This window comes from Sturnira hondurensis, unplaced genomic scaffold (assembly GCF_014824575.4).
Source record: "Sturnira hondurensis isolate 20B ecotype Veracruz unplaced genomic scaffold, ASM1482457v3 Scaffold0018728, whole genome shotgun sequence".
NCBI classification, from domain to species: domain Eukaryota; kingdom Metazoa; phylum Chordata; class Mammalia; order Chiroptera; family Phyllostomidae; genus Sturnira; species Sturnira hondurensis.
The window spans coordinates 8,930,482-8,957,763 of NW_028091359.1; the positions used below are offsets into that span (position 1 = coordinate 8,930,482).

The window sequence follows — 27,282 nt, forward strand, 5'->3', positions numbered from 1 at the left end:
TAAGCACACCTGTTGAATTTTGTGCACCATGGACCTGCAAAGAAACAGGTTCTGTACTTCACCCACCTATCCCCACCCCCACCCCAGGCTTGCACATAAAGACTCCTCGTGGGGGTGGAATGATCTGCAGAGCCCCAACACACACAAGCACGGACACTTCCTGTCTCCCCGCTCTTTGGCCTTAAGCCATGACATAAGTCATGCCCTCCAAAGCTGCGTGGGAGCACACTTCGTGCTTTCTGTGGTTCTGGATTCTCTTTTCCTTGTGCGTCAACACCGGGGAGTGGGCACTGCATGTGTTTGTGGAAGATGTGGCTCTCATTGGGAAGACCGGGTCTGAGGACTCTGGGGCCTGGCCAAAGAGCTTCCCATTGAGCCTGCACAACTCCACCTGGTTTTGAGGGCCCCCCACCCCTAAACACGAGCAGTCCACAGGCGGGGAGGTGTTCTGTGTTTTGTTTCCCATTTCAATACTTGGGGGACTCCAGAGCTGGTCAGGAGAAAATCGAAAGAATGCTGAGCATTTCCGGTGTGGTGTGCAGGCTGGGGACATCAAAGGTTCAGTGTAAGAGCCGAGCGCGGAAGACTCGTAGCCCGCCCACCCCCCACCCCCCATCTCCATCGCTTTCACATTCTCGCCAGCCAAGCTGGGGAGTTGCATGACCACAGTATGTGTGAGCCGCATACACGTTTGCTTTGGCAGGGCTTTCTACACGCGAACCTTGTGGAATCCTTGGCTCAACAGGGATGAGGGTGGGGTGTGTGTGGGAGTGGTGGGGGTGGTCATGGTTAATTCAAGGCAGCGTGTATTCAGGATGTTTCCATAAAACATGAGCTCATCTCTTCCAGCCCGCTGGTCATCATTATACTGGTGGTCACAAAGAGACTTAGTGGTTACGAAAGGAATTCCTCTAGTTACCAAAGTGGAAATTCATAGATTGCACATAGATTGTTCTTGCCTCCCCCTGAGAGGCAAGAGGTCGGAGCTATTACTAAGGCTGTCTCCACAACATCAGAACAACTCTTTGGTTCAAGGAAAAACAAAGCAAAGCAAAGTACAACAACAAAGCCCATACCAGCTCAGTTTTTGGGCTTCGGGCAGATCAAATAGCCAGGGGACTTTTGCCTTTCTCTCTTTTCAAACAATTGTATGTTTTCATCCTAAACAGATAAATTACATGATGACCGGTAGGAAGACAAATTCATTTACTTAGCAAGTATTTATTAAGTACCTGTGTCTTGGGTACCCAAGACTGACAAAGGCTCGTGGTGTGGGGACATGTGAGAAGCAAGTTCGTAAACCAGACAGTGTGAAGTGTGAAGTATGGTGAAGAAAGTACAGTGATGTGATTTTATGAGTGACTGAGGCAACTACTTACATATGTTGAGTCCAGTAAAATAAACGCACGTATTCAAAGATAACTAAGTAGTTGAATCAACATAACTGGTTACTAGAAGAAGTCACTCCTTCGTAGTAAAGATGACGCTCTCAGAGAGTCCTTCTAGAGAGGGACTATTGTCTCACTTGGAGCTCTGAGACGAAGGGAAGACCCGAGTTACCACTGTCAAAGACCCATCCATCTTCCCTCCTTTCACAGGGGGCAGTCCAGCCAAGCAGACCACCTGGGAAGGAGGGCACCGGGTCCCGGCTGTGGCTTACTGGCCTGGCAGAATCCCCACCAATGTCACCAGCACTGCTTTGTTAAGGTATGAGACCCAGGCCACCGGGACTTGCTGGGGTTTGCTGACGGCAAGAAGATCACGGAGGCTTGAGTGGTTAGAGACCTGGGGAGGAGAGGCCTCCCTCGGCGCCTGCCTTTCCCCAGTGTGCTCAGTGCCAAGTTCAGATGGTGGCGGCAGGGGTCTGCCCGGTGGCAATCCCGTGTGCTCGTTAAAGCGATACACAGTGGAATCTTTTCAAGCCACCTGGGTTAACGTCTGGGTGCAGAGGGGACTGGGCGGGTGTTGTGGCCTTCAGTGCTGGGTCGTGGCGGTGTGTCTGTCAAAGATAAGGCAGCAGCAGAGAGGGCAGTGGCCTCTCCTTCTGCCCTGCCCCAAGCTGACGGGAGGGACAGACCCCTTGAGCCATCACGATTCTATCCTTGGCAGGTGGTGGGTGTCCTGGGGGTGGCTGTGTGAAGCCAGCATTTCACGGGTAACCACATGGCCCCAAGGAAGGAATGTGATGTCCCCTGTAGGGAAGGGAGAAGGTGACGCCACCAGGCTGGTGGGGTGAGAATGAACCCTTAGGCGAGGACAGTTTTCTTGCCTCCAGCAGTGAAGCCCCTGCAGTGAGGCAGGCCACTGGGTGCGCCCTGCATCAGAAGGGCACCTGTAAGTGTGACCTCTCCCCATCACTCTCGTCTCCTTATTAAGCAGATCCAGGAGGCCCTCTCCTTGGCACAGAACTTGGCTGTGGGTGGGCCATTCCGAAAGCTGTGCCGTAGTGCCTTGTAGCTGCGTAATAGTACTGGGGACTTCCTATTCATTCAGACCTGGTTCTGCCCTGTGTTCACTGACACGGACCCTTAGGAGAAGTCAGTGTCTGCTCACGTGCTTGGAGGTTTCGGTCTGCTTAAAGACAAGTCTACTATTTCCACAGGTTCTCCATCACCTACCAAATGGGTACTGGCCTGAGGAACACAGCCTAGTAGAAAAAAGCAAGCTTCACGGGGGCCCCATTAGCACCACCAGACCTGGTGTGAGGGGAGGCGGGGACTGAAGCCCAGGGCAAAGGAAGGGTAAACAGCTCTGAGGGACCGAGTGGGGTGTGGGAAGGCACCGCCCTGGCAGCCTGTGGGCCCCAGGACTCGGTCAGCCCTGTGCAGTAAGGAGGGGCTGGAGTCTTGTCATGTCAGGCTGACCGGGAAGAGGGCCAGGCGGGCTGCTTCTCGTGGGGCTGGCTTGGTGCACGCAGGCAGGCCAAGTGCTCACAGGCTGGGCTGCACACGCACAAACAACCCGGCCACCTCTCCCGTTACATCACTGGAAACCAAGCACGCGCTTCTCATCTGAGAAGAGTGTTTACACGGAGAGTCAACCACGGCAGCGTGATAAAGCTGCATCATCTCGTTGGTTATCTAGGGACGCAGAGGTGACTTAGGGGATAGTTTGGGGACCCGGGGAAGTGAGTCTTGGTGCGGGGTAACGTTTACTGGAGGGCCCCTGGAATTTTTACCAGGACTGTGCCAATACACTATACCAGCCACCCCACCCCCCCGAAGGTGTTTTCTGTTAAATCAGTCTGGGTTGTAGCAGGACAGTTTGTCCCTGTAGAATCCACCCTCTTGCTGTTTTCCCACGTGAATCCACACAGATTCAGGTGGAGCGTCCTCACTGCCAAGACAGGCCCCTGCGTGTCTGCTGCCTTTTCCATGATGTCCTCGGGGTTGGCTCCCAGGAGGAACTTCTGCTAACATTTCCTGCTCCTGGGGACCCGGGCCCCCCCCCCCCCCCGCCCCTGCCGCCCTCAGCGTTCCTACCACTGTTCCAGTGCTTCACGGCTCAGAGGACACAGGCCTTCCAGATGCGGCCAGCGTGGCTTAGCCTGTGCTCTGCTGGCCCCGAAGAATTATGAACACCAGAGAGCAGATGCATTGATAAAAGAATTCACATGAATACAGAAAATCACAGAGTGTGTTGGAAGAGGGGCGCAGGAGAGAGGAGAGCCATCAGTTTCCTTGTAGAGATAACCAGTGCTCACGCGCGGGGGTGCACCCGTCTGATGGAGTAAGATCCACGGAAGGTCTGCCTGCATGTGCCCTGGCCCCAAAGCCCAGTGACAAAAGTACAGAATGGGGGGAAAATTGTTTATTCGACAGATGTTTATTGCCGTGTCCAGCTGTGGGTCAGGCATCGCTCCAGGGACGGAGGCTCCTGAAGCTGAGGAGCTGGCCTCCTTTCAGGAGGGCAGGCTTCGGGCAGCACCTGAGGAAAGGCCCGCTGGTGGTCTGGATCTAAAACTTGAAGGCGGGGTATCTCGACCTCACAGTGTCGAGGTCTGGGGCCAGCTCATTCTCTGTCGTGGGGGCTGCCCCGTGCATTGTAGGATGTTTAGTAGCATCTGTGGCCTCTACCCACTAGATGCCTGTCACACCCCCTCCTTAGTTGTGACAACCAAATGTCTCTAGTCAGCTCCAAGCATCCCGGGCGGGACAGGCTCAGGCTGGTTGAGAACCATCTTTACAAATAAAGAGGTGAAGGGTCTGCTCTGCATCCAAGCTGGGAGCGCGCCGCCCCCCCCCCTCAGGTGGTTCAGAGCCGAGGACCTCTCTGTCAGAGATTACTGGGGCAAGGACAAGGTGACCAGCCTGGTGTGAGACTTGAAACAATCTCATTCAAAAAACAGTTAAAGCCGCTGTTTGGCCAGGAGATTGGATAATCCCCTGGGGAACCTGTGGCTCTGCTCTGACGTCCGAAAGGCGGTCATGGGGAGCGGGGTTTGACCGGCTCTGTACAGTCTTGAGCTACAGAAACGTGTCCGGAAGTAGGAGCTACAAGGAGAAGTGTCACCCCTGGGCAGGGTCAAGCCCCATGTCCAGAAAGTGCTCCTTTGCCCCCACTTTTTTACGGGTCAGTGAGCAGCAGTGGGAAGACGAGGAGGTAGCCGCGCGTGCGCGGGCTCTGCAGTGAGCGTACACGCTCTGCCGTTCGGCTCTGCTGATGCTCTGGGGGGCGCTGCGGCCCCTCAAACCTCCGCAGCCAGCTTACACCAGGACGGGGCGGGTACCTAGTGTTTCCTGGGGGAAACGAGAGGGAATTACAGTGCAGGAAGAAACTTAAAACTAAACACTAAAAGCACTGCTCCTCACGTCCTAGGAACTCTTCCCACTCTCCCATGGTCTGCAGGAAGTCCTGCCTTCCCCTGTCCCCCTCACCATGTCCAGTCCCACGCACCCCCACTCCTTCCCGAGGAGCCCCCTCACTGTCCTCCCCTCCCATCTTCCACCGGTTTCCCAGATATCATGACCCCATATTCTAGGAAACCCCGTCCCTTCCCACCCGCTCCTTGGCCCTAGGATGCACGCCAACCCAGGGCTATACACAGCGCAGCGCCTGGGTTCCCATCAGCAAGGGTCCTGAGGTCCAGGTGCTTCCGCTGCAGCCCTGCGGCACCCCTCCCGGCCCTGTCTGCTGGGGCAGGGCCCTCCCACATCCTTCTCTCTATCACGCAGTCTCCACGCCCAGGTTCCTTGGCAGCTCCTTGGATAAGAACACAGATACACACACTTCCTCCGAACAGCCTTCAGTGCCTTGGGCTGGTGGAAGCCACGGTAAGAAAAAAGGAATATATTTTCACACGGGCAAGAGAACCTGCAAAGGTGCCCCTGCCCACTCTGATGGCAGCCTTTCATGTCATGGAGCAGAGGAACTGCAGCCTCTCCCTCCGTGGGCAGGCACCTGGCTGCCCTTGTCACCACCAAAGGACCATGGAAATGGGGTTTTCTTCCTTCTAAAGTTGGGGCACATTTCTCCATCAGGCTCAGGAGGCGCAGTGCCAGGGGCCAATGAGGCTTTGGGAGCATATGAAAGTTTTAGCAGAAGAAAGAGAGAGAGAGAATAAAACCCTTTCAGGTTGAAGAAAATGGGTCTGCGCATACTCTATAGAAGTGTGTTTATGTCCACACAGCTGTGAAACGTGCTTTGGGTATTTTGTGTGGAGGGAAGGACTCACGGAGGCAGTGGTGCCTGGCCCCGCGCACGTCAGGCTGTGGCCCTGCCCAGAGCCCCCACCCCCAGTATCATAATGAACTGCAGACACTTGAAAGTGTCAGGTTTGGATTTCTCTCTCTTTCTCTTTTCAAGGTTTTAAGACTCCAAGGACCAGATTCTTAGGCGCGGTTTGAAGTTTGGAGCCCCTGGGTTGTTTGGGAGCCTTGGTAGAACTGGTGTTTCTCCAGGTCACGCCCGGCCTGGGGAGGCACTGGGACTGTCTGTGCCCAGGAGCATCTCCCTCTTGCTGGGGAGCCTCAGGGGCTTGGCTCCTTCCCTCACATGAGCAAGGGCTCGGGCCAGCCTGAGCGTGCCAAGCAGTGCTGGGACCGGCGAGTCCCCGGAGGCACTGACGCTTTCCTTGTGGGCCAGAGGTCTCCTGTGTGCTCTGGGCAGACAAGCTTCCCGGTAAACTCTGAGACACAGGATTCCGAGAACATTAGACTTAGTGCCGTGTAATTAGGAGGCCAAGCCTCATGACACAGGGGAAAAAATAAGACAGAAAAAGAAAGTGCACCATGCCTTCCAAAATCGAACACAGACCCTGTTTCTCTTGCTCACTGGTGTGACCCATCTGGACACAGACCTCTCTGAGGGGCGTGAATTAGAGAAAGCTCAGACGAACGGACCCAAACATGCCAGGGCCTTTTCACAGGGCACTGCAGTCCTCCGTGCTGCCCGGTGTGTGGCAGGAACCTTGGACTCTGGACAGGTTTCTGGACTGTGCTGTACTTGGCAAATGCTTTACCTGCACTCCTCAATGCCGCATCAGCGTGGGAGGCCAGCTCCTGGAGCACGTATCTCAAGAGCTAGGTCGCCAGCTACGTGGACTGTGAAAGGGGAAGACAGCCCTGGCTGGTGTAGCTCAGTGGATTGAGCGCGGGCCTGTGAACCACATGATCTCGGTTCGATTCCCAGTCAGGGCACATGCCTGGGGTGCAGGCCAGTTCCCAGCAGGAGACTCACGAGAAGCAACCATACATTGATACTTCTCTCCCCCTTTCTCCTTCTCTCCCCCCTCGAAAAATGAATAAATAAAAAATTATTTAAAAAAAAAAGAAAGGGGAAGACAAATTGGAAACACTCTGTATTGTAGTCAGAGGAGAGATTCTGCCTCGGGCTGTAGGTGGAGAACCCTGGAGAGGAGAAGGAGGCTGGCAGAGGGGGGAGAAGGTGTGTGGCAAGTCCCTCCCGCAGCCCCTTTTTTCGGGGAAGCGCCAGAGGCCCAGTGGGGAAAAGGGGAGGTGTGACCCTTCAGGCCCCCAGGGAGAGTGTCCGAAGTTTGCTGTGGTGCCCAGCCCCGGCCCAACCAGAGCTTCCTGCCTGGGGATGTCCCCCCTCATGGAGGCCCTGCCCTCTGGGCTCCATCAAGTCCCACGGACTTTTTGCTGGCCTAGCCCTCAGATCAGCAGCTCTGCCGAAAGGGCAGCCGGTCAGTTCTTTCTAGCAGGCTGGACGGAGACGTGCCCTAGAGTAGAGTCGGATTGTACCGTGTGAGTTAAAGAAAGTCATATTAACACAATCCAGCCAAGTGTTACCCACGGCTGCCTGTGAGGGGTGGCCTGTGTGTGCGTTGTTTTGTCCCACAGGTGTCCAGAGGTGCTCCTTTTCCCGTCATAAACACTTAGGTTTTGTCATGCAGAAAAAGAGCTCAGGTAAAGGAGAAGGAATGCGTCACACACATCACGGGCTTCTAAACAAAGACTGGAGATTTGTGACACAAGAGACCTGGGGAAGGACAAACAAAGTACACATTCTCTTGCAGACACCTGTCACACGCCGTGCCCTCTCAGTGAGTGGCTGTGGCCTAGTTGGTGGCAGGCAGAACGGGCTTAGATGGGTCCACGGGGGTGCCCCTGTGAACAGTCACGACACAGACGTTCAGAGAGCCCTTTCGGAGTGCCAGCTTCTTTTCCGTGCCTTTATTAAGATGATTATGCCCGTTTTGGAGAACAGAAAACTGAAGCCCTGAGGAGCTAGACATATGGTGGCACTGGGGTTTGAGCCCAGGCAACCCTGGCCGCGGAGCCTGGTGCTGAACCCTTAGGCTATCCTGCCCCTTGTAGGAGCAGAAAGCAAGGTGGAACCTGAAGGAAGGGCAGGGAGGTGGGGGGGGGGGGCGGCAGGCCATAGTGGAGGCTGGGTTTGGGCCGGTTCGGGTGGGTCTTCACCACAGCGTGGTCTGGGGGAGAGTCTGGGACCCTCTGGGCCACGGCTGTCCTGCTCTTCCTGCAGTGTGCTGGACATCTTCCCCACCGTCCTAGCCCTGGCCGGGGCTCGCCTGCCCCAAGGCCGACACTTTGATGGTCTGGATGCCTCTGAGGTGCTCTTTGGCGGCTCAAAGACTGGACACAGGGTAAGTGGTGGACATATGTACCCGTCTCGGGCTCTTCAAGGGGTGGACCTGCCGCCCCTCACCCGGGGCCTGTTCACCTTTGTGCAGACAAAGCCATCCTCAGGAGATGCATGCAGGTGGCCGCAGTTTCAGAGCCCCCGAGGGTGACTCCTTGGAGCTGAACCTCTGTTTTCTTTCCTTCCCCCATAAGCAGCCCAGTTTGCCAGTCCAGATTTATGTCTAATGATTTGGTGGGGGGCAGGTGCACAATGGTGCTTATTCCCTGTGAGAGACCTCTGGGTGCCAGGGACGGGCCCCTGGCCCCTGGAGAGCCCAGCATGAGGCCTGGCAGCCTCCACACTAGCTTTCGGCTGTGCTCCCCGGCACCCCGGTGTCCTCTCTTCAGGTGCGCTGAAGCACAGCTGAGAAACAGTGGACCCGAGGACCTTTCCTTGTCGTTTCTGCGTGTTTTCCTTTCGCCCAAAGGGGAAGAGGAAGTGGGAGGAGGGAGGGAGGACAGAGGAACTGGAACCCCCTTTGTAAGGCTCTGTGAGCACAGGGCTCCTCAGTCAGGGACCCACACATCAAAGGGTCTATTTATATTTACGTCTTTATCAAAGGGGTCACACGGAAATGACTCAGATGCTACTCAAATGTACTGGGGCAGTTGCTGAAGCTGCCCTTCCCACTCGGCCCACCCCAGCAAGCCTGAGCAGCCCGTCGGTGCTTCTGAACACTCATTAGTTTCTAGGTGTTGTCAGATGGTGCCCGGCATGTCCCCCGAAGAAGGACGCTTCTCTCCGGAATATCGCGTCCTCTGGAGCCGCAGACGCCCCCCAGGCCGGGCCCTCCTCCTGAGCGGAGGCAGCGCAGGAAGAGCCGGAAGTTTGCAGACTGTGACGTCGGCATCCAGGACGTCAGCGAAGGTGCTCCTGAGTGTTTGTCACCATGGCTACTGATAGAATAATTGGGGCCACCAGGAAGTGCTTCAAGGACTGTGGTCTTGCTGTTGGTCGCTTGTGGAAGCCAGCTCCTCTGCGCCGACTTCCGTTCTCAGAGCGGGGACCGCTCACTCCTGAAGTCTGCAGACACCTGGAGGCCCCAGCCGCAGGGCTCAGCAGCTATTGGTCTAGTGCCCAGAGGGGCTGGGCCGAGGAGTCAGGAACGAAGACCCGACACAAACCGCAGCACCGTTTGGGCTTTTCGTGGGAACTTATGGTATGTGGGAACGCACGATGTGTGGTAATGCAGCTGGAGTCGGGCTGGCCGCACCCCACAGCCCAGATGGAAATGCCCACGGTTACTTCCCGCTAGAAGCTACTGCTGAGATCAGGAGTAAAAGCACGTGGGTGCAGGCACCTGTGGGCCACTCCCAGCCTCCCAGAGCGCTAGGTTCTGGCAGGGTTAGCGAAGACGGTTGCTATAAGATTATTTGGAGCTTGACGATAACACAGGGAGCTGTTGGCCTTGGTCTGAATTTGGCCTTGGACTTTTCTGGTCAACTATTAAAGAGACTACTAAATCATCTGTAATTTGCTGAAGGAAGGCCAAGAGGTAAAATTGAGTGATTATATAGGTACACACACATATTTATATGCATATACACACATGTATATACATGTGTACACATGTGTTTTTAAATGAGCAGTTTAACTATGGTCACCCTTAGTTATATCCTGGGCTCAAAAGGATTCTGATACGGCTTGGCTTAGAAGGAAACCATTCTGGTTTCGGAAAGCTCAACATAACTCCCAGATAGTCATCTCAATACAATATGCAAATGTGTTTCAGCAAGTGGGTTCTTCGCTGTTTTGCAAATGAAGTAACCTAGAGGCACTTACTTTTGGCACCCTTTTAAGTCCTTTGTGGAGAGGTTTAAAGGCAAATTAATGGGCTACTGGCTTTCCTACCGAATGGTCTTCTCAGTAGTCACTTCCTGGGCAGCTAGGGACATCATGTGATGTGATGTTCAAAACCAAAAGCGGCCGACATCATGCTGCATATTCTTGCATTTACTGAGCCTTCTGCTTCTGATCTTGACAGCTCTGTGTCTTGGCAAAGAGGGCAACCACAAGGGGGGAACAGGAAGGGGGGTGCAGCCTGGCACCAAATTCCCACTTTGTACTCACCCATCTCCCAGATGGAAGTGGGAGGTCATAACGTCCCCACTGGTCAAGTCAGCTCTCAGCCCCAGGTTGCTATGAACAAGTCCAAAAAGGGAAGGCTTGCTTTATGGCTCTGCCGCTGCCCAGCCCAAACCAGACTGGGGCTGCTGTGGCTCCTAAAAGGCTTCGCACATCCCCAGAGGCCATACGTTGAAGGGACAGGAGCTGGATTTTGGTTCCTTGAACACTGATCACTTCTCTTAGGGAGGCCCCTAGTGGTGAAAGACACCGCCCTGCGTGGCTGGTGAAGAGCTGACCACTTCTGGAAAAGACAAGCTGTGCACCCCCACCCTGCGGGGTGGGAGGGCCTCCTTCTGGGCATGCGACATAGGTGCCCGCCTTCAGGGCCGAAGGTACGGCGGTGCTCGAGTGCTGAAACACAAAACAGCATGCGAGAAAGCAAACAGGTGAGAAAGGCAACTAAGAAGGGGCAACATGTTTTCAGAAGACAGTTTCATCTTTGAAATTTGGACCCAGCATCCCCTGCGGAGGAAATATCTGCGGCTGTGATTCATGGTAGATTTGCCAACCTCCTTCCTATGTTGTTATAAACACGGACACTGTGATCAGTCTGCGCAAAGGAAAGAGAAAGGCATATACAAGTTTTCCAAACTCCATCCTTGTTCTGAGAGTGAGCCATCCCCAAATTAGCTTCCTCTTGGACCGTGGAAGTTGCCTCTGGTAACATTGCATAAATATTCCAGCCCACACTATGGAATTTCTGTTACTGAGACGCTATGTCAATGGTTTGAACCAGCAGACCTTGACCCCCATCTTCTGGATGTCGGAGTGCATTATAGATCAGTTGACAATAGGCTTTCCAAGTCTCCCACTTCCTGTGTTCTCCAGAAGGAAACCAAACAGCCTCCTGCGGTGAGTGGCTTGGCTTCCTGAAGCAGGGTTGGAAGAAGTGAGGGTTTTGAGTTACGACTGCCTTTCCTGTTTGGAAGGAGCCCCGCTGTCATCATGCTGGCGGGGCTCTGCAGAGGTTGTCACGAGAGCACAGCACGGAAGAGGCAGGTGTGTGAGGAGCCCCACCCTCTGCATCCTTGGGAGCTGGGAAACTCAGGGGACAGCTGTTCGCTGCTCCAACAGACGTTCCTCATTTTTTTGTTTTAGCCCCATGGAAACTGTGAATCACATAAGCGCCTTACCAGTGGTATATATTGGTCATGATTCATACCAGGGCGGTCTCCTGCTCCCAGCCCAAACCCACCAACCTAGCAAGGACACTGGTCACTTGTTTTGTACCAAATCCAGCCCTTGGGAACCCCAAATTAGGTGTTTTCATTCTGCAGGGGGTCTTCCATCTGTGACTTGCTGAGGAAGGAGCCCCTCAGTCTGAGTGGGGTGGGATTGAGTCAAAGGCCAGGACTTCCCATCCAGAGGTTAGGCGGTGCCCATTCCCGGAGAAGTCACCCAAAGAGGTCCTCTCCTCCTGCCCCCTCCCTATGCCATCCTTGCTCAAGGGAGGGTTAAAAAATCGACTGGGTGCTGAAGAAGCCATTTGGCAAGGAGATCTGAGGATCGCCTGCGTCAGAATCCCTGGGAACCTGTGAAACACACAGGTTCCCAGGCCCCATCTTGAACCTGGAGGGTGGAGCCCAGGCAGGGCTAGCCTCCTGGGCCTGTGACTGGTTTCTCTCGTTCTCACTCTGCACTGGACCCTGCAAATCACGTAGCTGGTCCTGGGCCCAGGAGTCTTACCAGAGCAGTAGCCTTCTCCAGCCACTCCACAGAGGCTCCCAGGAGTGGGCTAGGGTGGACTCCTGGGTGTGTCTGTGTTTGGGGCAGAGTTGGAGTTGTGGAGGGTGGGGTGGGGTAGCAAGGATAGTGGGGGTGGTGGGAAGAAGGGATCGTGACAAAGGAAGCGATGCTTCCCGGGGGTGTCTAGCACCATTTTCTCATTAGTAAGCCCTGCCGCCCTTCCTCAGGTGCTGTTTCACCCCAACAGTGGGGCAGCTGGAGAGTATGGAGCCCTGCAGACAGTCCGCTTGGAGCGTTACAAGGCCTTCTTTGTTACTGGTGAGTTAGTGAGCTGCAGGCCTGCAGGCCTGGACGTGGGCCTCTGCCCCATCTGGACTCTCACTCAGACCTGTAGGAATGAGCGTGGGCAGCTTTTCTTTGGGGAGCCCTCCGCACCTCTGACAGTGCTCCCCGCCAAAGCCTGGGCCCTGAAGAAGGTCCCAGCACCCAAGGCCCCCGCACAGGCCCTGTGCACCCACAGTATGGGGCAAACAAGGCCTTCCTACTGTTTGCTTAAATTTCCAACAAGCTCAGAACTGCTTTAGCACCTTTGTGCAGACCCTTTTCAATGGAAGACCATTTCATTTGTTAACACAATGCAACTGAGGAAATTTGGAGCTCTAATCAGCTTTATTCAGTGATTCACGGACTGGGCAGCAGCCCCTCTAGCAACTGGAAGGGTGCTCTGCAGGGGTGGTGTACAGAATGGAATGTTTTTAATAGGCAGAAGGGTGGGGTAGGGGAGTTATTAGCAAAAGAAAAGAAAGGATTATTTTTAGGGCAGTCATCTTCTTGTGGGGAGGAGGGAATAAGTGGCAGGGGTTTAATCCTGCAGATAATCTCACTCGTATTGATAAGGGAATTCCAGACTGATTGGCTTCAAATTCCACTCCAGAGAGAGGCTGAAACTGCACTTAGGTTAATGGGTTTTGGATCGGTGATCTGGCTTAGCATAAGTGACTCTATTTTGGCTTGTTGTTCCTTCCTTCCTTCCTTCCTTCCTTCCTTCCTTCCTTCCTTCCTTCCTTCCCTCCCTCCTTTTCTTTTTTTCTTTTCTTTTCTCTCTTTTCTTTTCCTCTTTAGAACACATTTCACTGTTATGCTATAGATGCCAGCTTGGGTGAACATTAAATGGAAGCTTAGAGATATCTGGAAGTGTAGTTTACTTGACAATAGACTGTCTCAGAAAATCGAGCCGAGAGGTCTATGTAGCAAACCGTCAGATGCCTCTGCTTGTGGGTTCACTCAGTGATCATCTGAAATGTACCTGTATGTTTTAGAAATGCGATAACTAGATTAGAATGGTTCTCCAAATCTTCCGGTGGCTTCTTTCTGCCAACTGAATTCACGCTCCCTCCACTCTGGGTCCCTCTCCCTTTCCATTTTCTCCAAGAGCAAGGTCCTCTTCATTGGCCTTGATCATAAAACTCTCATCTTCCCAGCTCTGTAGGATCTGGAGAAATCCGATGTTTATCACGTTCTGCCGGGAGTCAGACGAACTCAACGAGACTAGAGGCTTTGTTCGAAATAAGTGATAAAGATTCATTTAAGGGTCTTAGATTTTGCATGCATCCTGGGAAGGAACACACAGGTCAAAACCGAAAAGTGTTCCAAAGGAGAAAGGGAAATTAAGAGCTCTTATAGTGAAAATTACATTCTTGAGAATTTTCAATCTCACATTCTTAGGATTCATCCAAGAGAGCAGTCAGCCAGATGTCTGGTGGATATATATGTGGGCCCTTTAGGGTGTGATAGCTATCTGGAAGACTAAGATACTGGTCCAGATGCACAGCCAGGCTTGGTTGCAGGACTAGAAAGTTCAAAAAGTTTACGTTCTCAGGCTGCTGACAAGAGTGGACTTGTTTCTACTCAACCTTCATAACATCAATTTGAGCAGCTTGGTTAAAGTGACTCCATTTTATATATTCTGTATTTTCACTCTTCTCTTACATATATGCCCGTCATTAAGGTTCATGTTTTATTTCCTCTATTAGTTCTAAGCTCTCTAAACTCAGAGCTCTGTTTAATCTTTGTTGTCTCAAAGTGCATGGCATGGTATCTTGCACCTACTAAGAACTTCAACTTTTTTTTTTTCGTAATGAATGAAAAACAAACAAAACCCCTAAACCCCATCAGAATCTGGGACCTGCTTCGGATTCCAATTTGATTCAGTTATTTAATGTGAGAGTTTGCCAAAGAATTATATAATACAGAAGAAAAATTATTTTCCCTGAGTGTAAAGAAGTGACCCCAAAGAAAATGTGGCAGAAAAACAAAACAAGTCCTATGAGTTCATAACTTGGAGGATATTAAAAAATGCCACAACAGTCTTTGATTCTCCAAACCCTAAAACACAAACCAGTCTGATAATTGTTATGCTTTCAGATGGAAAGTTTCTAGATCACAGTCCTTACATGACATTATCTAAGAGGTATGGTTTCTCCAGGCTGAGTTAATTTCAGAAGCAATAACCCTGACAGAAAGCCCTCGGCACCACAGCGTTGGAATCATAAACGTTACTATGAAGTAACGGGACTGATTAAAATGATCACAGTCAGACAGGAATGATAACACCCAGGAGACGTCTGTTCAGAGGAGGCATCCAACTCCCGGGAGAGTCAGGGTGGGGAGGGCTGACATCTCAGCAGATGGGATGAAACCGAACAGCAGGAAACAGGGTCAGGCTCCGACTCCTCCCCACCGCAGCCTCTGGAAACCGGCCCCTCGGTCACCGACTGCTGGTTTTGGCTGAGCTAGATGGAGTGACATCTACGACGACGTTAGATTAGAGAAAGATGTGTGTCCTTTTATGATGGCGTTGGGATTTTATGGTCATGAACCAGGAGTGGCCTTAAAAGGCATCCTGCCTGGGTGACCTAGAATGAAGGTATCTCACTGTTCTTCCATGTTGTAAAAAGTAATCAAGGACAACTTTACACACAGTGAAAGGCTCCGGTCTCAGTGGTACAATTTGTTAAGTTTTTATAATGTGTACACGTGTGTAAGTGCCCTCTTAATGCTTTGAATCACACCACTTTGTAAATGTTAAGTCAACTTGGAATTCCTGCATAGACCCCACTTAGTTGTGGTTATATATATATTTGGGTTTGATTTGCTAAGATTTTATCTGTGATTTTTCTTATAATGTCTGTGTCAAGGTTTGGTATCAGGGTTTTGCTGGCCTCATAAAATAAGTTGGGAAGTGTTCCCTTCTTGTATTTTCTGGAACAGTCTGTGTAAGACTGGTATTTCTTTCGTGTTTGATTAAATTTACACCGTCTATTTGTACCTGGAGGTTTCTTGAAGGAAAAGTTCTTGGTTATAAAGTTAATGTCTTTAAAGACAGAAGGTTACTCAGATTTTGTATTTTTTGTATCAGCTTGGGTAAGTTGTGTTTTTCTTTTTTAATATATTTTATTGATTATGCCATTACAGTTGTCCTATTTTCCTCCTTTATTCCCTTCCACCCTGCACACCCCTCCCCCACCATTCCCCACCTTTAGTTCATGTCCACGTGTCTCAAGTTCTTCAGATTCTATATTTCCCATCCTATTCTTGCCCTCCCCCTATCTGTTTTCTACCTACCGTCTATGCTATTTATTCTCTGTACCTTCTCCCCCTCCCACTCCCCTGTTGCTAACCCTCCATGTGTTCTTCATTTCTATGGTTCTGCTCCTGATCTAGCTGTCCTCTTAGTTTGCTTTTGCTTTAGGTGTGGTTGTTACTAACTGTGAGTTTGCTGTCCTTTCACTGTTCATATTTTTTTGTCTTCTTTTTCTTAGGTAAGACCCTTTACCATTTCATATAATAAGGGCTTGGTAATGATGAACTCCTTGAATTTGATCTTATCTGAGAAGCACTTTATCTGCCCTTTCATTCTAAATGAAAGCTTTGCTGGATAGAGCAATCTTGGCTGTGGGTCTTTGGATTTCATGATTTAGAATACTTCTTTCCAGCCCCTTCTTGCCTGTAAGGTCTCTTTTGAGAAATCCGCTGACAGTCTGATGGGAGCTCCTTTGTAGGTGACTGTCCCCTTATCTCTTGCTGCTTCTAGGATTCTCTCCTTCATTTTAGTCTTGGCTAATGTAATTATGATGTGCCTTGGTGTGTTCCTTCTTGGGTCCAACTTCTTTGGGACCCTCTGAGCTTCCTGGATTTCCTGGAAGTCTATTTCCTTTGCCAGACTGGGGAAGTTCTCTTTTATTATTTGTTCAAATAAGTTTTCCACTTGTTGCTCTTTTTCTTCCCCTTCTGGTACCCCTATAATTTGGATGTTGGAACATTTAAAGATGTCCTGGAGGTTCCTAAGCCTCTCCTCATTTTTTTGAATTCTTGTTTTGTCATACTTTTCTGTTTGGTCATTTTTTTTCTTCCTTCTGGTCCACTCCCTTGATTTGAGTCCCAGTTTCCTTTCCAACACTATTGGTTTCCTGTGCATTTCCCTTCATTTCAATTAGTTTAGCTTTTATTTGTTCCTCTAATTTGTGACTAAAATCAATCAGTTCTGTAAGCATCCTGATCACCAGTATTTTGAACTGTGCATCTGATAGGTTGGCTATCTCTTGGTCGCTTAGAGTTATTTGCTCTGAGGCTTTGAGTTCTTCTTGAGCCATAATGTTTTGTTCTGTTTGCACCTGTTACGTATGAGGGGCAGAGCCCTAGGTGTTCACCAGGGCCGGGCAACTCAGTCACTGGGTTGTGTCGCTGTATGTGGGGGCGGGGTCAGAGAGGGGCAATGGCGGTCCCCTTTGCTGCTTCCCGCTGCTGGGGCCTATGTGGTCCATCTCACTGCTCGCTCTTGCGAGTGAATGTGTGACCGCGGTCAGCCTGCTGCCTTGTCCCCTCACTGGGTTTGCCCGTTGCCACCCCACACCTGGGATCTTCCAACCACTGCACGCACGCCTGGGTTGGTCTGGCCGAGTTTTCCTGTGCAACCCCACTCTGCCACTGACTCCACCCCTCTCACCGGTCTGGCTGAACAATTCACTGTTGTTGGACTTCCATATAGTTCAATTTTATGTTTTGGTTGTGTTTTTATTACTAAAACTTTGTTGTCTTTAAACTTGGTTGTGTGAGGAGGCACAGTGTTTCCACCTCTGCCTCCATCTTGGCCAGAAGTCTCTGTTTTTCAAATAATCTGTTCATTTCATCTGAGTTGTCAGATTTATTAGCATACAATTGCATATTATTTACTCCTTATCTGTTTAGTTAACCTTTTAAGCAAATCAGCTTTTGGCTTTGTTAATTTCCTTTATTGTTTTCTGTATCATGATTTCTGCTTTTATTTCTATTATTTCTATTATTTCTTCCTGTACTTATTTTGAGTTTAATTTCCTCTCCGTATTTTAGTTTCCTAGAGTGGATATATAGGTAATTAATGTCGAACTTTTCTTGGATTCAGACAGACGCGTTTACAGGTCACCCTTCCCTTTAAACACCGCCTTGTTTGGGGCTTTGTTTTCATCATCGTTTGGATGAAAGTGTTTCCTAATTTCCTCCTTAACCCATGTTTGGAAATGGGTTGCCTCATTTCCAGATTTGGGGGCTGTTCCAGCTATCTTATTTTTATGCTTTCTAATTTAGTTTTATTATGGTTAGAAAAGGTACCCTGGAAGATTTTAATCTTTTGAAATTTACTGAGACCTGTGTGGCCTTGCATGTGCTCCACATGGGTGAACATACCGTATGAGAGTGAAGCAAATAATGTAGTTTTTGTGTATCATGTGGCATAAGGGTCAGTTAAACGGAGTTGTTCTAATTTTTTTTGCCTACTTCTATCAGTTATTGAGAAAGGGGTGTTATAGTATCCATTTAGGATTTGGATTTGTCTACATTTCCCTTTAGTTTTATCTTCCTTAAAAGTGAAATGTCCCTGTTTATCTTATTACTACATGTCTTGAGTACATTGGGTCTGATACTAATGTAGCCACTCTGGTTTCTTATGCTTCCTGGTTCTGTGATGTGTCTATTTCCCTCCTTTTACATGCAACTAATCTGCTTTATACTTAGAACAAACCTGTAGGAGGAAGCGTAGGGAAGACTCTCATTTCATCCAGTTTGACAGCCTCTGCTGTTTAATTGGATACTGTTGTCTATTTAATTTTCTTTATATAATTCATCTATACAAATAGAGATAGTTTTTCTTTTTCCTTTGCAATCTGGATGCCTTTTATTTTTTTGTTGTTGTCTGATTTCTCTGGCTACAACCTCCTCACAATGTTGAATTGAAGCGCTAAGAGTGGACGTTTTTATCTCATTCCTAACCTTAATGGGGAAGCTGTCATTCTCCACCAATTAGTATGATGTTAGCTGTGGGGTTTCCATAGACACCTTTTATCAGATTGAGGAAGTTCCTTTCTATTCCTAGTTTGTCCAGTGTTTATATCGTGACAGGATGCTGGATTTCGTTAAATGTTTTTTAAAGATTTTATTTATTTTTTAGAGATGAAGGAAGGAAAAAAGGGAGAGAAACATCAATATGTGAGAGAGAGAGAGATGAATCAGTTGCCTCTTGTGCACTCCTAACTGGGGAACTGGCCTGCAACCCAGGCATGTGCCTCGAGTGGGAATCGAACCCATGACCCTTCTTCAGTTCACAGGCCAGTGCTCAACCCACGGAGCCACACCAGTGAGGGCATCATACATTGTATTACATTGATCTTTGTATGTTAAGACAAACTTGCATGCTAGGAATAAATCCCACTTGATCGTGGTGGTTAAATTTTTTTTTTTAAGATTCTGGTGGATTCAGTTTGTTAGTATTTATTGAGGTGGGGTTTTTTTGAATGTTTTTTTTAGCATCTGTGTCCTTATGGGCTATTGATTTGTAGCTTTCTATAATACTTTGTTATGGCAGCCTATGCTGATTAAAGTAGCATTTATGGTTTTTTCATGTCTTTAAATGGCTTGATAGCATTTGTTTTTAGTGCTAAATAACACTCCATTGTGTGGATGTACTGCAGCTTATTTATCCATTCACCTACCAAAGGACATCGTGGTTGCTTCCAAGTGTTCACCATTATGAATTGTTTTGACAATTACACTATAAACACCCATGTGCAGATCTTGGTGTAGACATACATTTTTAACTCCTTTGGGTAAATACCAAGGAATACAATTGCTACATCCTATGTTAAGAATCTGTTTAGTTTGTAAGAAACCACCAAACTATCTTCCAAAGTGCCTGTGCAATTTTGGATTCCCGCTGGCGGTGAGTGAATGTTTTATTGCTCCGCATATTCACCAGCATCTGGTGTTATTACTGTTTTCAGCTTCGGCCATTCTCATAGGTATGCAGGGGCATCTCACTGTTGTTTAAATTGGCAGTTACGTGAGGACACAATGTTGAACAATCTTTCATAGGCTTTTTGGAGAGATGCCTTTTCAGGTCTTTTGAACACTTTTTAATTGGGTTGTTAATGTTCTTATTGTTGACTTTTAAGAGTTCTTTGTGCATTTTGTTTAACAGACCTTTATCAGATTTGTTTTTTTACAAGTATTTTATTCCCGTCTATGGCTTGTCATCTTATTCTGTTGGCATTATCTCTTATAGCGTTTATCCTACTTGGTGTTCTCTGTGCTTCCTTGATTTAAGGTTTGGTATATGACATTGATTTGGAGAAAATCTCAGTAATTCTTATTTCATACATTTCTTTTGCTCCTTTATCCCCGCCCCCCCCCCCCCACCTTTCTGGTGTTCCTATTATGCATTTTTTATAATTTTTGTAGTTGTTCTGGATATTTTGTAGAATATCCAGAACAGTTCTTGGATATTCTGTTCTGGGTTTTTTTCCCCAGTCTTTTTTTTTGTTGTTGTTGGTCTTTGCTTTTCTATTTTGGAAGCTTCTTTTGAGATATCCTCAAGCTCAGAGGTTTTTTTCTCAACTGTGTTCAGTCTGATGAGCCATTGACGACATTCTTNGATATTTTGTAGAATATCCAGAACAGTTCTTGGATATTCTGTTCTGGGTTTTTTTTCCCAGTCTTTTTTTTTTTGTTGTTGTTGGTCTTTGCTTTTCTATTTTGGAAGCTTCTTTTGAGATATCCTCAAGCTCAGAGGTTTTTTTCTCAACTGTGTTCAGTCTGATGAGCCATTGACGACATTCTTATTCTTATTTCTGTCCCAGTGTTTTTGATCACTAGCATTTCTTTTTGATTCTTTCTTAGAATTTCCATCTCAGAAATAGCAGGCCCTGTGGCATGTGTGACTCTCAGATTGTGCAAGCTAAGCCTCCAGCAGTAGTAGTTCATCAGCTACAGTTGACGTTTCCCTGCCCTGGGCACTGGTCCCTGGAGGTGTCTGATCTGTTGTGTTATAGTCCTGCTTGTTCCTCTGTGTCTGCAGTTTTGGGGGTGCTGGGTTGCCCTGTGACCTCACTTCTCTGACAGGTCTAAGAAGAACTGTTGCTTTTTTTAGTTCCTTCAGTAATTTTCACTTGCTAAGGTGGAGTCATGACTTCTAAGTACTTTACATGCTGGGCTAGAAACTGGAAGTTTCCTGCTTAGTAGTTTAAAAAGAAAAAAACAAAACAAAACACTGGACATTGGGGGCAACCCATGGCAGAGATTCTGACTTCTGTAACTTAAGGAGTGTTATTTTTTTGTTGTTACGGGCAGTTAATTACTAGCTGATCCCCTTAAACTTGTGTAGGCTTGGCCTTAGGCTTTGTTAGAACTGGCTCTTCCAGCTTTGGTCCCTAATCTTAGGTAGATGCCTCTGTCCTGGGACATGGTTTTTACTCCTCGCATGGACCTTTTGGGACGTTGGTGGAAAATACGAAATGTTTACGAAGCCTTTCTAACTTCATAGGATTCACGCTCCAAACTCTGTCTCCCCTGTAGAGGGTAGCACAGAAATGCCTGCCTGACTTATAGCTGTTGCTAGAGCTCGTGCATGCAGAGTTCAGGGCTTGGCCAGGGATTTTGAAGGAGTTTATTTGCAGACTGGGACGCGTCCCCTTGCTGGCTCCCTCCTACCTAGGATTTTGCTCACTGGTTTTCATCCATTGTGGCAGCCCTGACACCTCACGTCACAAAGACCACAGCTTCCTCCTGGGGTGTAGCTGCTCTGTGTGCTACACAAACTCGGGGCGGGGGGCAGCAGGGGTTTCTTACCAGGGGAGAAAACTTTGAAACACGGACCCAACCCAGCGTGGCTTCTTTCCATCAAGGATCGAAATCCCTTTCAGTTTCTGCCTGTGCTGGTTACTTTCTAGTGGCTTCAGTTTTTTAAAATATGTTGCCTAGAANTTTTGAAGGAGTTTATTTGCAGACTGGGACGCGTCCCCTTGCTGGCTCCCTCCTACCTAGGATTTTGCTCACTGGTTTTCATCCATTGTGGCAGCCCTGACACCTCACGTCACAAAGACCACAGCTTCCTCCTGGGGTGTAGCTGCTCTGTGTGCTACACAAACTCGGGGTGGGGGGCAGCAGGGGTTTCTTACCAGGGGAGAAAACTTTGAAACACGGACCCAACCCAGCGTGGCTTCTTTCCATCAAGGATCGAATCCCTTTCAGTTTCTGCCTGTGCTGGTTACTTTCTAGTGGCTTCAGTTTTTTTAAATATGTTGCCTAGAACGCATAATTGTTATTGATCGGGGGGGGGGTTAGTTAGATGCAAGCCATCCCTACTATTCCCTTCATTGGGTCTTTGATTTTTATGAGGAGTCAGTCCCAACATTTGCTTGACTGACTGCCAAACCTCACATGACTGCTCTTTGGTGTCAGTGAAGAAGAGCTAAATTTTACACACACACACCGCCCCCCCCCTCCCCGGCTAGGCCAAGGCAATAAACTTTCCCACTCTGCTGAACAACCTGCATCTCAATCGCAGGAGGAAAACCACTGTGGACCGGTCCTGAAAGGATCTCCCCATTCTTGTCACTCAACGTTTCAAATTTTACCCCTGTCCAGACTGGACCAGAATGATAGCTGCATCCTCCGGAGCAGGGCTCTGGCCCCTGTAAATATGCCTTTCCTGAACTGCATCTGATGTTGTGCTGCCATCCTGTTATGAAAGGGCCTGGGAAGGAGTCATCACTGGACCATGCAAATTGCACAGCTGTGCTTTTCGTGAGAGTGCATGCGGAGCCATTGGAAAAAGTCCCGCTCCACCTCAGTGCCAGAAAATGCTCTGCTCGCCCTGAGCAACTGCATTTAAGTTTCTAACTCACTCATGTTTGGCTGCTGAGGAGCTCAGAGTCAGAGGAGGTCTTTAGGAGCTCCTGTGTTTCCAAGGGCTGTCCTCTGTGGATTCAATTGTATTATATTTGTTTTCATCAGATACCTTAACTACGCCTTTGCACGGAGAAGGCAAACAAACAACAAAGGAAAGTCACCCAAATCACTAAGAACGGAGGATGCTGCCCCCACTCCAGACCTCTGCCACTCCTCTTTGGGACTGCCTTAATAGCCAGGCTCTAATTCGTGCGAGAATCTCAACTGCAACCCAAAGTGAAATTAGCTGCCTTGTCTGCCTGCCTCGTGCACCAAATTGAATATATTTGCTACCCGAGAAATCCATTAAACAAACAAACAAACCCATTTACTCCCAAAGGGCAGAGGTGAAAGATGTTTGAATGAATGTGCTGCTGGCTCTGAAGGCAAGTCCAAGGAGAAGTTCCACATGACTCTGAACAGGAGCACTGTGGAACGGGCACTCAGAGTCTCAGGGTGGTTTGTTTGACAGGCAGACCAGTCATCGGGACAGTCAGGTGCTGGCGTGTTAGAATTCATTTACAGTCGGTCGCAGGGCTGCCCTCTTGCAGCGCAGGCAGGGCTAGTGTTGGGTTTGACCAGGGGTTTGTTGTTGCCGTCTCTCCAGGTGGAGCCAAAGCCTGTGATGGGAGTGTGGGGCCTGAGCAGCAGCACGAGCCTCCGCTTATTTTTAATCTAGAAGATGATGGTGCAGAAGCCATGCCTCTAGAAACAGGCAGTGCCGAATACCAGAGCGTACTGCCCAAGGTCAGAGAGGTTCTTGCAGACGTCCTTCACGACGTTGCTGATGACCACACCTCCATAGCGGACTACACGCAGGACCCTTCCGTAACTCCCTGCTGTAATCCCCACCAAATTGCCTGCCGCTGCCGAACCACCTCCCAGACTGACATTCCCGCAAGCAGAAACGCCAGGAGTGAGACAGGCAAGTTCACACCCTAACTTCAGTCTACAGTTATTTACATAACTGTAAATAACTGTAATAACTACAGTTGTAACTACCCTTTTTACAGTTATTTACACTTTAAAAATGAGTCTCGGGATTTTGTTTGGAAGCTAACACTTTGCATCCCCCACTGTCCCTTCTGCGCTGAAGGCTTGAGAGGACAACTGCGAAGAGCTGTAACGGGAAGCACACGGGCTTCTGAGTCAGACCAGGTTCAAGCCCTGGCTTTTGAACTTGGGCCCTTACTTAACCTAACTTGCAACTGATTTTGAGGATTCCACCAGGCGATACATGAAAATGTCTGGTTTATTCCTGACCCTCAAGGCAGGCCCTCAATATGTTTTAGTCTTTTTTTTTTTTTTTTAATGCATCTGGTTTCACTGGTCCTTTTAGCAGAGATTTGTTCCACCTGGCTCCTAGGACCACACTTCTCCCTCTAATAATACGCACACAGACCACCTGGAGGCTGGTGACAGGACATCTTCTGACTTGGTAGGTCTGGGCTGGGGCCTGAGGTCCTCCCTTTCGAGGACACCCATTGAAGGGGCTTGGAGCAGCGTGGATGCTGACTAGACAGTCAGGTGTTTCCAGGTCTCCAAGCAGATAAGTCCATGACTCTCCCCACCTCCCCCACCCCCTTTGAAAGGCCAAATGCTGTATTTTAAAGGCCTTAGGAGTTCTTCCTGCTTCCTAAAACCACAAAGAAATACATTTTGAGAGCCTCAAAACGGCATTGCCATGATTTTATTATTAGTGTCCTAAATGGGACTCGAAGGTAGTAAGTGATTTATCCCAGTCACTGCAAACAATACTTTGCTTGGCCAAAAGTCTCTCCCTCAGTGTATGTAATATACAAGAAATACAATTCGGAGACATTTTCTTATAAGTACATTTTTTACACAGCATACATTTAAAAAGGATGCCCTTTTTACTATAAAATTCCATAGAGACCAATATGGTTAGTTAGTATTGACATAATGGCTGTAATATGTTTTCAATAGCAGGATGTGTATGCCGTGTCTCCCATACCCACTGGCAGCCAGGGCTGAGGAGGGCTTGCTGAGCAGTGAACCACGTCCTGTGGCTTAAGGAGGCGGCACCTGGGATTCCTGCCCCCCGTTTCTGTGCCCACAATCGCACTCCATTCTTCCACCTTCCTTGTTTTCTCCAAAACCACCTCACAGGGGCTGTCCTGATTTCTGAGGTGTGCTTCTCATCATGACTGCTTCGTTTTGCCCTTCTGACTTCCACGGCACAAGATTATCTACCGAAATCAAAACAGAATGGCCTTACTCTTTCCAGGAAGAGGCTGCATTATTAACAGACCTGTGCCCATGCAGGGTTGGCGGGGGAGGCTGCGCACCACCGCCACAGAAAGTCCACCCGTCCTATTTAGGCGTAGGAGAGTCTGGCCGAGTTTCAGAAGACACTGACTACATATAAAATACTTGTGTGTATTCATATGATGTGTGGATTTTTTTTAAAAAAGCTCATCTGGTAAACACAGACCACTAAATCACTATTAAAAGTCAGTAAATACCCCTGGTCCCAGTCCCCTTACTCTTGCTCACTAGAGTAAGGCTAGTGTCAGAAAGTATGCCCGCTTCTCATGGTTGGCTTATTACCGAAACACAAGTCGCCCACCCTCCTGAATTCTGCATCTTTCTGAGATCCAGAAACGATTAGTTCTCTTTTCTTTCATTGCTATTGGAGCAAAGTAAATCCCAAGGAGGTCAGAGTGACCGTATCCAGGGAAGTGTCAGTATTCTCTTTTTAAAAGACCACTAGTGATGACCCATGTCCTTAAGGTAAAGCCCCCTGGAGCCCCTCAGGAGATTACCCAGGGAAGCCCACATTTGCGTCTGCAGAAGTGACTTTGACCAAGCTGAGGCTCCAAGATTTTCATAATCCTGGACATTGTTAAGGAATGTAGGCAGGGACACGAATTCTGGACAGATAATTCTGTACTAGGCATGGGAGAAAAAAGGCAGAGAGGAAGCTGGCCTAGCATCTCCAGTTGAATATTATAGCCAGGAAGGGCGTGACCGAGACGGTCCACTGGGATAAGAGAACATCCCAGTAGCGCTCAGGTCTCTGAACCTTGCACACCGAGATGGAGAAACCTGTCTGCTACCATGTCAGTATCAGGGGCACGGCCCCCTCCTCACCGTCACCTGCAGGCTCAAGCTCAGGCTGGGGTCTGGTGACCTCTGTGACACGTACCACCGGCTCTGCACACAGGCTACGCAATACTTGCCAGGACCTGACAGTCGTTCTAGGGAACCACTTTCGGTGATCTCATTGCAGGCAGCTTTCCTTGTATGTGAATAAAACCCCTGACATAATTTAAGCCAACTTTCCCTCCTCTGGTCCAACAGGGAGACAGGGCAGCTGGCTCGCGCGCAGCTTGCTGGCAGTGCACAGGCGAGCAGGCCATGGCAGTAGGTCTTAAGCATCTTCATTTTTTTTTAACTCCAGACAAATGCTCTACATAGCATACCTATAATTTTATGCAGGTTTTCTTTGGTAAGAGACTACCTCCTGAATGCCGATGTCTGAACTACCCAGATTCTATAAATATAAGAGGTGGTAAGGCCTGCTCTGATTCTAGTTAAGACTATAATAACCTTTTACAGCAGTCACAGACTTTTACCAAAATTACTGAGATGGAACCTAATAGTCTCTTTTATCCCCAACTGCATCTGACTTCTGGCCCCTGGAAGATGCACCTTTAGGTAAAGTAAGGCTAGTGTCAGAAAGTATGCCCGCTTGTCATGGTTGGCTTATTACCGAAACACAAGTCGCCCACCCTCCTGAATTCTGCATCTTTCTGAGATCCAGAAACGATTAGTTCTCTTTTCTTTCATTGCTATTGGAGCAAAGTAAATCCCAAGGAGGTCAGAGTGACCGTATCCAGGGAAGTGTCAGTATTCTCTTTTTAAAAGACCACTAGTGATGACCCATGTCCTTAAGGTAAAGCTGAGATGTACCTTTAGGTAAATAAGCACCACCTTGCGGGTGACAGAACAAACCCCTGTACGGTTAGCTGGGGCCTGAGAACCCAAAGGCGAAACAACTCTGGGAGCCAGCAATCCAACAGATGTTTTTAAATGTATAACCAGTACTTTTAAGAACCACTGCTCTCCACCCCTAAAACAAACTTTACTCGTTGGCAAAGCATCTGACAATCTGCCTATTAAGAGCCAGAATGTGAATCTCAAGCTGCAGTCGGCAGAGCCCTCATGGGAACCCACACAGCCCTCCAGTCACACACACACGAGACCAGCCCTTCTTGCGTCCTTTGGCAAATGGGATCGCAATGGATACAAAGGAAGGACCAGGGGAAAACAGGACACCCCAACACCTAACGGGCATTGAAGCAAAGCCCACGTGGCTATGTCTCTGCCTCCAGGAGGGTCCCTCAGGTGGCTCTCCAAGCCCCAGCCCAAACATGGCTTCTGTCTCTGAGTGACTTCAGGTTGAACTCTCTGGGAGGTTCTCTAACAAGCTCACAAGGGGCATCCGTACGGTGCCCTACATGGCAACTTGAAGAATCAGAAGCTAAGGAGGCCATGGCAGCCACCCAGGGAGAGAATCTTCCACTCAGACAGGGACGCTGGAAGAAGCCAAGCCCAATGTCCAGCCAACCCTGGGGCCTTTGCTGCCAGCACAGCCAAAGCAGGATGCTGGGAAACCCAGCCGGTGCCGCGCAGCGGCGTTCTCCACACAGCTGTTAGCGAACGTGGGCCTGCAGCTGCTGCAAAGGCTGGGGTCCGCCCGGCCGCAGCTGGAGGGCGCGGCGTGCCCACAGAGCACAGGGCCTAGGATTGTTAGACTCTCATCTTTAGTCCAAAGACAAAAGCAGTTTGCAAAAGCACCCTTAGGAACCTCACGAAAATAAGAGTGAACACAGGCAAAAGTCCCTGCGTTATGAGCGGCTGAGATAGTGCCAAAGAAGCAAAGTCAAGGATTTGAGGCCCTGAAAGGTAGCAAGCGAGGCCACGGAGACCCTGGGATTAGTATTCAGTTACTCCAACGCTGCCGTGTTGAGCATGACCCGATGGCTGGGCTGTGGAATGGGCAGCGCACAGCACAACCAACCCTCTATGGCTCTCTGAGTGTCATGGAGGAGGGTTAGTTGTTCTAGATTAGCTAACAGGGAA

At 49.2% G+C, this 27,282-nt stretch overlaps 2 protein-coding genes across 6 annotated transcripts in view; one reads left to right on the plus strand and one right to left on the minus strand.

Moving 5' to 3' along the window:
* Positions 1–27,282, plus strand: part of ARSG (arylsulfatase G) — a 131,549-nt gene that overhangs the window by 76,809 nt on the left and 27,458 nt on the right. For 4 of the 5 annotated variants that reach the window (XM_037069785.1, XM_037069786.1, XM_037069787.1 and 1 more), the window contains 5 exons: positions 1,599–1,707; positions 7,948–8,068; positions 12,147–12,237; positions 22,781–25,854; positions 26,116–27,027. In XM_037069785.1, the coding sequence (XP_036925680.1) occupies positions 1,599–1,707; positions 7,948–8,068; positions 12,147–12,237; positions 22,781–23,115 (656 nt within the window). In that variant the 3' untranslated portion in view covers positions 23,116–25,854; positions 26,116–27,027. Of the gene's footprint in view, positions 1–1,598; positions 1,708–7,947; positions 8,069–12,146; positions 12,238–22,780; positions 25,855–26,115; positions 27,028–27,282 lie in introns of those variants that run through there. The other variant, XM_037069789.1, reaches the window with a different exon arrangement.
* Positions 23,845–27,282, minus strand: part of WIPI1 (WD repeat domain, phosphoinositide interacting 1) — a 32,121-nt gene continuing 28,683 nt past the window's right edge. The window contains exon 13 of the mRNA XM_037069792.1: positions 23,845–24,383. Within this exon, the coding sequence (XP_036925687.1) occupies positions 24,336–24,383 (48 nt within the window). The 3' untranslated portion in view covers positions 23,845–24,335. The remainder of the gene's footprint in view (positions 24,384–27,282) is intronic.